Source organism: Nannobrachium achirus (assembly GCF_963921795.1).
Source record: "Nannobrachium achirus genome assembly, chromosome: 13".
In the NCBI taxonomy this organism is placed as follows: domain Eukaryota; kingdom Metazoa; phylum Chordata; class Actinopteri; order Myctophiformes; family Myctophidae; genus Nannobrachium; species Nannobrachium achirus.
Window position 1 is genome coordinate 46896815 of NC_137833.1, and position 14320 is coordinate 46911134.

The 14320-nt window shown below is 43.4% G+C and overlaps 2 protein-coding genes across 2 annotated transcripts in view; one reads left to right on the forward strand and one right to left on the reverse strand.

Moving 5' to 3' along the window:
• Nucleotides 1–14320, forward strand: part of wdfy4 (WDFY family member 4) — a gene marked incomplete at its 5' end in the record, with an annotated part of 162889 nt that overhangs the window by 119711 nt on the left and 28858 nt on the right. The window contains 3 exons of the mRNA XM_080740791.1: nt 1–114; nt 1427–1512; nt 2675–2737. The exon at nt 1–114 is cut by the window's left edge and continues 1 nt beyond it. Coding sequence (XP_080596917.1) covers nt 1–114; nt 1427–1512; nt 2675–2737 — 263 coding nt within the window. The remainder of the gene's footprint in view (nt 115–1426; nt 1513–2674; nt 2738–14320) is intronic.
• On the reverse strand, nt 3084–3893 carry lrrc18a (leucine rich repeat containing 18a; the record flags this gene model as incomplete). Its single annotated transcript, XM_080740033.1, has 1 exon — nt 3084–3893. The coding sequence occupies one exon, from the start codon at nt 3891–3893 to the stop codon at nt 3084–3086; it is 810 nt and encodes a 269-aa protein (XP_080596159.1).

Here is a 14320-nt window from a genome sequence, read left to right on the forward strand (position 1 = left end):
GTGAGGGATTCCTCCATCTCCAGCATGTTGAGTAAAGAAACAACATCAGCCAGCTGTAAACGCTGGCCTTATGAGGACGTAAAGGAGGCCCGCTTCATACGGTTCCTTCTAGAGGTCAGTTTTAGATGTGTATTACCTACTGTACATTATATGTCATATCATTGTTGCAAATGAACGCCCTACTTGATCATAAGGGAGACTGGGGGCAAAAGTAACACACATCAATAATTCTAGAGGGATGAAATTTAAACTTGTATCTCTATGTTATTGGTCACAGATTGACTTTAGCAGCCTTTGCTTATCTAGGATTCTAGCTATTTATTTGGGAAATCATCATGACTGCTCGATCGGGTGCAATTGTAACATAGGGACTGGGGTCAATTGTAACAATGTGTTAAAATGTAAGCACATGTCTTTGTCTGGGATTACATACTTTTATGTTAAAGTAATTGAACATATTTCACTATATGTCAAAGTAAATGCAAAATATACATATATTATATTATTAACTAACAATGTGTTACACCAATTGTAACATACTGACTTATTGCATTAAAAGTCATATTTTAGTCTTGTCCTCACTGGAGAGAGAGATGAAGCACAACCTTTTCATAGATTCCATATATTTTCATTGTTTGACAGCACAATCATCTGTGTATTTTGGATTCATGTCTATTTGTGTTTTCAGATATTTAACCACTTGAACCGTCCATACTTTAATAAACTTGACCTTTCACTATGTACTTAGTGTGCTGTTTTTTGTCTCCACCAGCCGAAGGCTGAGGGAGAGTATGTTTTCCCCTCCGTCCGTCCGTCCGTCCGTCCGTCCGTCCGTCCGTGCGTCCGTGCGTGCGTCCGTGCGTCCTCGCAGTTTGTGAGCAGCTAATCTCAGTCACCGTTGGCCCGATCGCTGCCAAACTGAGCACACACACTCCCTGGATGCCAATCTAGAACCTCTGCCCCACATTTTTCAAATCAGCCTCATGGTGGCGCTATAACAGGCCGATTTGTGTGGCCTGGTTGTTACCAGCTAATCTCCGGCGCCGTTGGCCCGATCGCTGCCAAACTGAGCACACACACTCCCTGGATGCTAATTCAGAACCTCTGCCCCACATTTTTTAAATCAGCCTCATGGTGGCGCTATAACAGGCCGATTTGTGTGGCCTGGTGGAGACCTGTGCTCGGAAGAGCACTGCTTCTAGTTCCCTCTGCACCAAACCTCTTTGCCAAAAATAGCCGATCTACAAGCTCACAACGCCTCGCTAAAGTTCTCAGAATACGGACACTAGGGTTCAAGTGGTTAATGTAAAAACAATGAGAAAAAAACTTTCTATCAATGATTTGGAGGACCCCCTGTAGTAACTCTGAGGACTGGACCCCCTGTTGAAGACCCTTGTCCTAGTATTTGTACCTGTATCTGTTCCAGGACAACGCTCTGGAGATCTTTGCGAGAAACGGGCATTCAGCGTTCCTGGTGTTCCTGAATAAAGACCACGTCTCGGCATATAAGAGGTACCACCACACTTTATGGAGCGTTTTTATCTCCAGCCCTTACAGCGTGTGGCTAGTAAAGTTTACACCTTGTTTACACCCCTATGTTTGTGTGTGGTGTACATTTATGACTATGGACAGGTTTTGTCCAAGGCGGTATAGCATCACAACTGTGCAAAAAGTATATATATTTTGTTCTAAGGTCTAAGAACACAAAGAGAGAAAAAAACTACCACGGCTCATTGGAGTAGATTTTTCAGTTAAAGGACAACTTTGTTTTTTTTTACAACAAGGGTTCATATTTTAGATTGTAATTAGAGAAAAGAAAAGATGAGTTTTAAATGTTTTCATTTACTGCTTTCTATTGTTTTAGCGATTTTAGTAGTTTGATTTCAGTGGGTGGGGGCATGCGTACAAGTGGCTAAATATGTATTTTTAGACAGAATAAGCTGGCAATTTCTATTTACACCAGCCCCCATAAGTCACATCTGCCTATGAAAGATTGCGGTGCATCTTGGGAATGGGCTTATTGTGTCTAAAAAGACATATTTAGACAATTGATTTGCATGCATGCCCCCAACCTGGGGGCATGCATGCAAATCAAAATCATTAAAATCACTAAAACGATAGAAAGAAGTAAATGAAAACATTTGAACACTATTTTTTTTTTCTTTTCTCTAATGACTATCTAAAATATGAACCCTTGTTAAAAAATAAAGTTGTCCTTTAAAACCTTTTTAATACTCGTTTGAAGGACTATTATAAGACTTTTATGTTTAGTAAAAACAGCATGTCATGAGTCCTAAATATGACTAAAACTAAATTACATTTTATTCAAAAGACTATGACTAAAACAAAATCAAAATGCTTGCTGTCAAAAACAACACTGGTGTGTATATTCAAATTTGAATGACTATTCTACAGCACTACCGTAGATTAAAAGTGTGAGGATGGTTAGGCATAATAAGTAGATCTGGCACAAGGTCTCCTGTTTCACCACATTCACTTTTCTCAAGTCACATGTTCCATTGCAGGACACTCACCGTTTTGGCATCACGGCTAGTGTGTGATCTCATTGCAAGATGGCCTTTTATTTTGTGTTAACCATGAACGAATTGTATTTTGACTTGAGTCCCCTCTCCCTCTCTCTCTTTCTCTAACCTCTCTCCATCTCATTGGGCAGGTTGTGTTCGGTGGTGCCGTCATTGAAAGGTCGTGGTGTGGCTGAGGTCATTGCTAATGCCAGGTTAGTGTGATTTTAGTTTTGATCATTCTGAGAAAAAAAACACCTTTATCTTTAGCTATATGTCGTCTGTCAGGCAGAAACCTCCTATTGTGTTTTTGGTAAATGAACCCTCTACTTGATCACACTACAGCGTCACACAATACATCAAAAGTAGCAGATCCACAAGCTCGAAAAGCTTGTCGATCTGCTGCTGTACCTTTGCTATTTTTGAATTTGAATCCTGACATACTGTATGAGGTTTCCACCCGACAGAGACGACAATGCCCATTTCCTTTGTATTTCACAAACCTTGTTGTCAAATAATACACATCACATGTACCTGGATCGGGTACGTAAAAGACAAAGTTTACTTTTTCTCCATTCTGCATCTCCACATATCCTGGTTTAACACAGCCACTGAATTTGGCATCACCAGTCCCGCATAGCAAGTCCTCTTTCTTTTCTCCCCGAAAACCCCCGCTCGTCCGTCTTGAACCTTCATCCTTTTCAGTCTTTCCTCCTTGCACCTCTGGAGACACGGCTTACACAGGCCGCTCTCCGCCACCAAGTACATGGCCTCGCCTCGCTCCGGCCTCGCCGGCGTCGCGCCGACCCCGTCCCTCTGAGTGGCGGCGGCGGCGCGGGATAGGGGGTTCCGCTCGACGTTCAGCTTAGTGAGGCCGGCGAGCTCCACGATCTCGGGCAGTCTGGTGAAGAGGTTATCGAACAGACTCAGCTCTTGTAGAGCGGTGAGGTTCGCCGTGGCGGGAGGCAGGCTGTCCAGCCGGTTCAGGCCCAGGTTGAGGCTCCGGAGCTGGGACAGGCAGCCCAGCGTCGCGGGTAAACCCGCGGAGGTCAGGCGGTTGTTGGCCAGGTCGAGGCAGGTCAGCTCCGCCAGCAGGCCGATGGCGTCGGGCAGAGCCTCCAGCTCGTTGCTGTGGAGGTCGAGGCGCGAGAGCGACGACAGGCTCCCGATGGCGTCGGGGAGGCTGCGTAGGCGGTTGCGGCTGAGGTCCAGCTCGTCCAGGTCGGTCAGCTTCAGGAGGCACCGGGGGAAGGCGGCGAGGCCGGCGTGGCTGAGGTCGAGCCGGCGGCGGCCGTCCGCCGTCGTCGAGACCGCCGCCTTGGCCGCCTTCAGGGTCAGCCTGCTTGTCTGGGCCCGTTTCCCCCTGGCCATGGTTGGTGCTGCGACACACAGCGCAAGTTTTAAGCTGCGGCTCACCGTGCATCCCCATATTCTAACTTTTTTTTTTTTTGTAAATGAACGCCCCACTTGATACTTGAGCGTCGCACAAAAGAATCGAAAGTAACAGATTCACGAGCTCAAAACGCGGCACGACAAGTAGGTCGGGAGTGGCTTATTGTGGGTATCAGCCGGTAACACGCGGGAGTCTGTCCCCGTTACAATGCACTAGACCCCTGGGAGATGGATTACCGAGGTGGAGCGTCACACCTACCATCAGCTCCCACCACTTGCCGCATGACTTGCTGCACCCCCAAGCCATGCTTCTCATACACTGAGTTGGCGGTGCCCGGGCTCGAACCCACGACCTTGTGGTCCAAAGGCGAGAGCTCAACTGAGCTACAGTAACCGGACGCTAAAAGCGTACGAAGCACAAAGCACGAAGCTGCACGTTTCGAGCTTGTAGATCTGCTGCTTTTGATACTTTTGAATTTTAACCTTTAAAAGTAATAGTTTGGGACATGAGGTTTCCACCCGACAAAGGCGATGTTTCGCTGTAACTCACAACCCGTTTTTTTTTTTTTTTGCCTGCAAAAAGAGCATGTTTTGCTCAAGAACAGAGAGTTCAGTCCACTATCACTTTAAGCAACGATTGCCCTCAAGAGGCAGATTCGCAATAATCTATCTAATCTACGGTATTACCACAACACAGCAATATATAGCACATAAATGTGTCATGTTGTGTGTGCACGCGTGTGCGCGTCTGTCCGTGAGCGCGTGTCAGCAAACGCGTTTTTTTGCATATGCGGGATGTACTTGGGCGTGTGTGTGTGTATGTGTGTGTTTGTTTCTAGGGGCTTGTGTTATTTACACAGATACAAGGGCTCATGTATGGCCCGGGGCAATAGGGGAACGTGTGCTCTCTGGAGAATGAGCGCTTGAGAGGTGCGTGTGTGTGCTGTGTGTCAGCGTGTGTGTGTGTGTGTGTGTGTGTGTGCGTGTGTGCGTGCGCGCCTGAGTGGTGTTGGTGTTATGTCTGCTCTCCTGCCTGCTCACCCAGTGTTGCCCGTGGGGGTATTTAAGAGCACGGCTCTCTAATTAAGGCTAATGCCGGGGAACAATAGGGGAGAGGAGGCATCGCTGGGTAGTACACAAAAACACACACACACACACACACACACACACACACACACACACACACACACACACACACACACACACACACACACACACACAGGGGCGTCACAATGGGGGGAAAAGTGGGACTGAGTTACTAGGGCCCTGGTCCCAAGGTGGAGGGGGCCTTAACTATTTTATACTTTAACTGTTGAAAAATAGCAGATATACAAGTTCACAGTGCGGCACCGAGTGCAGTGCTGCAAGCTTGTAGATTTGCTATTTTTGAAAAGTCGTGAAAATGTGTGCAAATCTTTGAATATATGTATTTTTTAAGCGAACATTTGTAACTAAAAATTTGCTTCCCGGGGGTCCCTGGAACTAAATATTTTGAGATGGGGGTCTGTGGCTAAATACATATCATTTTGGGGGTCCTTGACATGAAAAGGTTTGTGCACCACTGACATAGAAACATAGTTTTTTTTTTCAAAAAACCTTAGAAGGATTTGAAATATTCAAAGACTTATTTTCACAATCTTTCAAAAATAGCAGATCTACAAGCTCGCAGCGCAGCACTCGGTGCCGTGCTGTGAGCTTGTATATCTGCTATTTTTCAATAGTTAAAGCACAAAATAACGCAGTGAATCCTTGTAACCCTAACCCAGGACCCAGAATTTGGTGCGACACCCCTGCACACACACACACACACACACACACACACACACACACACACACACACACACACACACACACACACACACACACACACACACATGCACACACACACACACACACCCAACGACTAGTGCTGATGCGATGCTGCTCTCCCGCTCACCCTTCAACTGATTGAGCTGTTTGTCTCTCGCAAGGCGACCAAGTTGTGTGTGTGTGTGTGTGTGTGTGTGTGTGTGTGTGTGTGTGTGTGTGTGTGTGTGTGTGTGTGTGTGTGTGTGTGTGTGTGTGTGTGTGTGTGTGTGTGTGTGTGTGTGTGTGTGTGTGTGTGTGTGTGTGTGTGTTGCGTGTCCCTTGTATTTCGTCGTGGTCATCGGGGCGAGAAACCTCTTATCTCCATGTTCTTAACTTTTTGTGGGTTTTTTAAACGGTCATACCTGGTCATACATACTGCAGAGGCACACAAAAGTATCAAAGTCCGCGAGTGCGGAGCGATGCGTTTCGAACTTGCAGATCTGCTACACTTTTTTTTCTCCTTTCTTTTTTTACTTTTTGAATCCTGAAACGTAACAGTTTTGAACATTATGAGGTTTCCAACCGACAAAGATGATTTGTGCATGTTTAAGTGTGTGTGTGTGTGTGACACAGACGCACACGCGCACACACACATACACACACACACACACACACACACACACACACACGCACACACACACACACACACACCAAAAGAGAGTCAAATCGGGACTTTGATAAATGATAGTTAAGAGTATGATGAGACCTGTGCTCTTCTCCCTCCCTGTCTAAAAGAGCAGTGTGTGTGTGGGTATACGTGCGCACGTTTACACACACAGACAGCCTGCGTGCGTGTGTGTGTGTGTGTGTGTGTGTGTGTTACACCCCAAGGCCCTCTCTCGCCTCATTTATCATCCTCAGGATGAGAGAGGTTATCCACTGGCGCTTGTATCCCATTATAACCTCCTATAGCAAACTATTGCATGCAATTATTACCTGCAATTAGATAACATATACTGGAGCCAAATGCAATGATTGATTTAGTGTTAGTTTTACAAAAATAATCTGGTCAGGAGTTATTGGGGTTAGAAATTGGATACACTTCGCGTGGCCGCCGCGCGCTTCTCTTCTCAACCTTCGATGAAGGTGTCATAGGTTTTTCTTTTTTCTTTTTTTTATCCGGAGCGGAGGAATTAAGTTGTCTGTTCTCTTAAATTACTTGTGCACTGTTCTTCTTTTTTTTTATTTGGTAAATATAAAAAAAAGCCCTGCAATCCTGTATTCGTCCATGCACGTAAACGACAATCTGGAATGTAACTGTAATCTTAGACACTTTCAACCATGCCGCGCCTGTTTTAAGGGCATGTTATTTTACAAGCGGAAATTGACAAAACGTGGGGCTTACGTATTATCGGGCTTGTGAGCTTGTAGATCAGTTTTTTGTTTTTTTTTGCGATTCATTATATGACTAAGAATATCGTCTCCGTCGTCTCCATCGTCTCCAAAACTATTACTTTTCAGGATTCAAATTCAAAAATAGCAGAGAGACAAGCTTAAAACGTTTCAAGCCGCATTTCGAGCTTGTGGCTCTACTACGGTTGTCTCCACGCCGCCGAGGCGGACGTGTGGGTACCGGCCCCCCGGCTCTCCCGGTCGCTCCTAGCCCATCCGGAATCGTCTTAGGAATGTGACAAATACCAAAACATATTATTGAACTCAAGTGTCCATGGCGTGAGTAATCAATAGAAAGTAATTTTGGGGGTGAATTACTCCTTTAAAGGTATATTCAGTGATTGTATTTCATTCAAATACAAATATAATTGGTACATTTTCCATTCATTCTCCTCACTAGAATGTGTGGTGACCATATAAGGACTTCCACCATGGCCCGTGTTGCGAGCATAGCTAGATTCGGTTTTCAGAGGTGGCCAGCCAGTCCTCGACCAATAGAGTATGGCCGTAGTTATGTTATGATGTTTAGTTATGATGGTCAAAATAAAGGTTTTGAGAACCACAGTCGCTCTGAATTAAGAACGTCTGCTAAATGCCGAGATTGTAAACTATTGAACTAATAAAATGCCACAGTCTCGTAGTAAATCAGTATCATACATATCCTGAAGCTGGAGACGTAGGCCTAGCGATATTCAGTGATTGGGTCTAATGATCAAAACAAGAACATTATAATGGTGTAAAAAATCTATAAAAAACTAAACATTTCCACGCTGTAAGGCCAGTAAGGGACAAGATGACCCCCGGCCACTTTCATTATCACTGAATACACCTTTAAGTGGATAAACTTAAAATAAATATACTCACCATTATCTTATGTTGATTTCATCAGAACGTTGGTGCCGGGGCTTCTCCCCTGTGTCAGAAACATTCCAGCAGCTCTGGTTCCTGTAAACACACACAAACTGGCATACCAGAGATTCTTAAACAACTTTCTTTGTGGCAAGGATCTTGATATAGCCTACTCCAGGGGTCTTCAACGTTTTCAGGCCAAGGACCACTTAGTTGAGAGAGAGATGAAGCAGGGACCCCCACAACCTGTTCATAGATTCCATAGTTTCATTGCTTGACAGCACGATCATCAGTGTATTTTGGATTCATGTCAATTTGTATTTTCAGATATTTAACCACTTGAACCGTCAATACTTAATAATAAACTTGACCTTTCACAACTGTACTTAGTCTGCTCTTTTTCCCCTCTACAGCAAAGCTCTTTGCCAAAAATAGCCGATCTACAAGCTCACAACGCCTCGCAGGCTAAAGTTCTCCGAATATGGACGCTAGGGTTCAAGTGGTTAATATAAAAAAGGAGAAAAAATAAGTTTCTATCACTCAAAGATTTGGAGGACCCCCTGTAGTAACTCTGAGACCCATGGCCTACTCTACTATATTTGGCCGCAGATCACAATCAGATTTTTTATCTTGTGCCCGGGACCCCACAGAATAGAAGACTTGTGTTACAAAATGCAAAAAAATAATTTAGAAATCTCCCAAACATTTTCAAGATTTAAAAACTTTTTTTTTTACCTCACTTTGAGAACCACTGCTGTAGGCTACCCCTCAGATTCACAGCTTGGGACTGACGACCAGTGTACAATAAGTTTTCAATAGGAGGTCGGCCTTTTTCCCTTCAGTCTCTCTCTCTCTCTCTCTCTTTTTTATGTATGCCATTTTATAGGTGGTAAAAATGCCTGAGGAAAAGGGCAGGAATGTTCTGTTTGTATCTCAACACCTCCCCCCATAGTCTTGCCTCCACACAGTCACCCGGCAAAGGCACACGGGCGTCACAAGGGGGGAAAGTGGGACTGAGTTACTAGGGCCCAAGGTGGAGGGGCCTTCATTATTTTATACTTTGGCTATTGAAAAATAGCAGATCTACAAGCTCACAGCGTGGCACCGAGTGCCGCGCTGCGAGCTTGTAGATCTGCTATTTTTGAAAAGTCGTGAAAATGTGTGCAAATCTTTGAATATGTGTATTTTTTAAGTGAACATTTATACTCAAAATGTTTCTTCTTGGGGGTCCCTGGAACTAAATATTTTGAGATGGGGGTCCGTGGCCAAATCCTTTTGGGGGTCCTTCGCATGAGCAAGTTTGAGCACCACTGACATAGAAACAGGTTTTTCAAAAAACCTTCGAAGATTCGAAATATTTAAATATTCACGATTCTTCCAAAATAGCAGATCTACAAGCTTGCAGCGCGGCACTCGGTGTCACGCTGTGAGCTTGTAGATCTGCTATTTTTCAATAGTTAAGGCACAAAATGTGATTGAATCCTTGTACCCAGCAGGGCCCAGAATTTGGTTTCGACACCCCTGAAGGCACGGTCGAGGTTCTCTCTCTTGTTTAATGGCGTTACTTAGCAACTGGGCCCGCTTGGCGCCAGCTCTTTATTGCCATGTTACTGGCCCACAGAGGGAAAAGAGATTTCAGGAGCAAGTTGAATGTTTTTCTAATTTAGATTAAAACCCATTCGGAACGGGTACACATTATTGTGTATCATTATTTTATGCTTTAACTACTGAAAAATAGCAGATATACAAGCTCACAGCGCGGCACCGAGTGCCGCGCTGCGAGCTTGTAGATCTGCTATTTTTGAAAAATCGTGAAAATTATAAATTTGACCCGATTCTATAAGTGTCTTTTGAATCCTTCTAAGAAAAACCTGTTTCTATGTCAGCAATCTGGCCGGCCATCGTCAAAGAAAAGGTGTTTTTCACTTAAATTGAGCTCAGTTAGTCTGTTCTTGAGAGACTACTATGTCAGTGGTTCTCAAACCTTTTCATGTGAAGGACCCCCAAAATGACATGTATTTGGCCACGGACCCGCATCTCAAAATATTTAGCTCCAGGGACCACCCAGAAGCAAAATTTGAGTTACAAACGTTCGCTTTGAAAATACAGTATATTCAAAGATTTGCACACATTTTCACGACTTTTTCCAAAAATAGCAGATCTACAAGCTCGCAGCGCGGCACTCGGTGCCGCGCTGTGAGCTTGTATATCTGCTATTTTTCACTGGTTAAAGCATTACAATAATTCTAGGCCCTAAATGGGTTAAGCACGCTTAGGATAGGTGTTCCGTCAGTAAAACGCTTAATGAAATGTTTCACCACAACACCACATCCCAACGTTTAGCACAGATATATTTGTCCTTCTTGTTTATCGCAACAAATGCCCCTTGTATCTTAATTGGAAACAATGGATTCTGACGGGGCAGCGTTGCACACTCAGCGGTTTTGCTATAATGCATGGCTTCTTCTTGAGCATACCTTCCTTTTTCTTTTTTTTTTAAGTGAATGCTTATTAAAAGATCCGCTTACAGGCGCCCCCGTTGAAGCGATCGCCTAAAGTTGGCGGGGGAAAAAAAAGAAAAACGTCTTGTGACTGGAAAAGTTTGTCCTGCTTTTCTTGGCTTCTGCATGTGTTGACAGTAGGACTGTCTTTTATCGATTCTCTTCATGCGAGGTCGGAGAGGCAACGTTGCCGGATTTAGTGGGAGACACAAGCAACCGAGGTCTACGATAAACCCTAAGCCCGAAAGACGCACAAGCACTTGAATTATTATAATATAGGCCAGGGGTTTTCAAAGTGGGTGACGGGGCACCCTGGGATGCTGTGACAGCAGTCCAGGGGTGCCGCCAGATCATTTGATAATATTTGGAATTTATTTGGACACTTGTAAAAAATATATATTATTTTGTATAATTTTAAACTTGAAGTACAACGTTATTTTCAGTCAGTTCTAACCAAAATGGCTATTATCTCAAAGTTTTCCTCGCAACATAATCACTAAAATATCGTCACTGTCGGGCAGAAACCTTGTATCTCCAAGTTTCAAATGTGTACGTCTTTTTGGTAAAGCAAAGCCCTGCTTCATCATACAAGACCGTCGCACAAAATTAGTGAAAACAGCCGATCTACAAGCACACAACGCCTCGCGCTGCGAGGCGTTGTGTGCTTGTAGATCGGCTGTTTTCACTAGTTTAGTACATTTTATAGATGATGAATACAAAACGAACGGTTTTGGACATACAAGGTTTCCACGCGACAACGATGATATGCTATAAATATAAGGTGCTGGGAGTGAAAATTATAATGTTGGGGTGCCTCGAATTAAAAAAATATTTATGGGGTGCCCTGAGACAAAAACGTTTGGGAACCCCTGATATGAAAATAATAATTGTATGATTTATATACATCGGCTATTTGAAAACAAACAATCTGCTATTTTCAAAAGAATCTTGGGGGAAAAAAGTGGAAATTGTGTTACAATAATAATTTACAGGCAACCTTTCAGAAAGACAAACCCAAAGTCGCTTATAATAAGCAGAGCTGGCAACGCAGCAGAGCAGCTTTCTGTGAGCAGGAATGTAAGCTTGTTATTCAGGTCGGACACGTTGTGGTCACCTCGAACCTGCTTTAAAAAACACCACACGTAAAAGATAGTGTTTCCCTCTTTTAACCATAGCAAGAAAAATGCAGATCTACAAGCTCACAAGACGTCGCAGCGTGAAGCTCTGTGAGCTTGTACTGTAGATCTGCAATGTTCACTATTTTTGAACAATATTACAGTACATGTATTTTTACCAAGATAATACATTTATTTTATTTTCATAAATATTTGGTCTTGCCTATACTGACATGACCAAACTGTTGAAACCTCTCTTGCAAGCACATCATGAACAGCAAATATATTTACCACCTATAGATGGAGCCATACTGTATGGTATGTTGTATATCTGTTATCCACCATGATTCAAGCTACAAGTTCATAGTAGAAAAGCTTACCCCAGTCATATAACTGATCTTACATCCATGTACACAGTTACACACTCACTGACTCACGCACGCACGCTCTCTCACACGCACGCACGCACGCACGCACGCACGCACGCACGCACGCACGCACGCACGCACGCACGCACGCACGCACGCACACACACACACACACACACTCACTCACTCACTCACTCACTCACTCACTCACTCACTCACTAAACCAGTGGTGTAAAGTAACTACAGTAAGTACATTTCTCAAGTACTGTACTTAATTTAAGTACAATTTCGAGGAATATATAATTTATATTCTTTTTTACTTTACTTTACTATTTCCCATTGTCATTACTCTTACTTCTACTCCACTTTATCTCAGAGGCAAACCTTATACTTTTACTCCACTACAATTATTTGAAATCTTTAGTTAGGATTCGGATTATTATCACAAAACATACATTAACCACTTCAGTCCTATGTATACTACAAGCTCACAACGCGTCGCTGTTGTGAGCTTGTAGATCTGCTATTTTCAATGCATTTCATACATTTGAAAACGTGTCTTTTAAGTATATTTTCAAGCCAATACTTTCGGATTTTTGCTCAAGTACATTTTGAATAACAGACTTTCAGTTGTAACAGAGTACTTCTACATTGCAGTATTGATACTTTTACTCACTGTAAGTAAAGAACGATAGTACTATTTTCCCACCACTGCCCTCAACTCACCTCAAACCCATTTAGGCCTAGAATTATTGAATGCTTTAACCAGTGAAAAATAGCAGATATACAAGCTCACAGCGCGGCACCGAGTGCCGCGCTGCGAGCTTGTAGATCTGCTATTTTTGAAAAAAAAATGGACCCGTTTCTATAAGTGTCTTTTGAATCCTTCTAAGGTTTTTTGAAAAACCTGTGTTTCTATGTCCGCAATCTGGCCAGCCATCGTCAAAGAAAAGGTCCTTTTCCATTTCCATTCCAATACGTTCAGATTTTTGCTCAAGTACATTTTGAATAACAGACTTTCAGTCGTAACAGAGTACTTCTACATTACTTACTGTAAGTAAAGAACGATAGTACTATTTTCCCACCACTGCCCTCAACTCACCTCTGCTGTGTTGTGCTGTGTTCCGCTGTGCTGTGGAGTGGAGAGGAGTGGTGAGCGCTTGGCAACCACTCATAGGGCCTGGCATCAGGGGTGTCGCACCAAATTCTGGGCCCTGGGTACAAGGATTCACTGCGGGCCCCCCATGAATGTTCTTCATAGGGGAGGGGGTTTAACCCATTTAGACTGGGAACGCATTATTGTGTGCTTTAACTATTGAAATATAGCAGATAATATACAGTACAAGCTCGCTGCGAGCTTGTGGATCTGCTATTTTGAAAAAGTTTGAACATTTGTGCTATCTTTGAATATTTCAAATCCTTCTAAGGTTTTTTGAAAAACCTATGTTTCTATGTCAATGGTGCTCAAACCTTTTCATGTGAAGGACCCCCAAAATGATATGTATTTGACCACAGACCCCCATCTCAAAATATTTAGTTCCAGCCCCCCCCCCCCCCCCCCCAGAAGTAAAATTTGAGTTACAAATGTTCGCTTAAAAATATATACATACTTAAAGATTTGCACACATTCTCACGACTTTTCAAAAATAGCAGATCTACAAGCTCGCAGCGTGGCACTCGGTGCCGCGCTGTGAGCTTGTATATCTGCTATTTTTCAATAGCTAAAAAGTATAAAATAATTCCAGGCCCCTCCACCTTGGGCCCTATTAACTCAGTCCCCCCCCCCCCCCCCCCTGTGACGCCCCTGAGTGCTTGGCAACTCTCATAGGGCTTGGCATTGCTGTACTGGTTGGCTGCTTGGTTGCCTGGCAACGGAGTAATCAAAACTTGGACATGATATTTTGATTTGAACCCAAACAGAATGTTGCCCAGCAAAACACTCGCTGTCAATCTAGGATGTCACTGTTTATGATATGGAACTGAACTGTATACCGTTAGCCCAGTGTTTCCCAAACACTGGGTCGGGGACCCATTTGTGGGTCGCGACACCCATTTTTATGGGTCGCGAGTAAAGATCCCTTTATTTTTCCTTTTTCCTACATTTTGTTTTGAATTATTACAAAGTAAGATTTTCGAAACTTTTTTTTTTCCATAAATGAAAAACTAATTCAAACATTTTCCTCATAAATAAATTAAAGAAATACAAATTTAAGAAATTCCATAAATTAGGGGGAAAAAGGTAAGTAAGTAAGTAGTAACATTGGAGATCTACAGTACAAGCTCACAACTGTTGTTTTTACTAGTTTGGGAGACATTTTCTCTTCTGGGTCTTG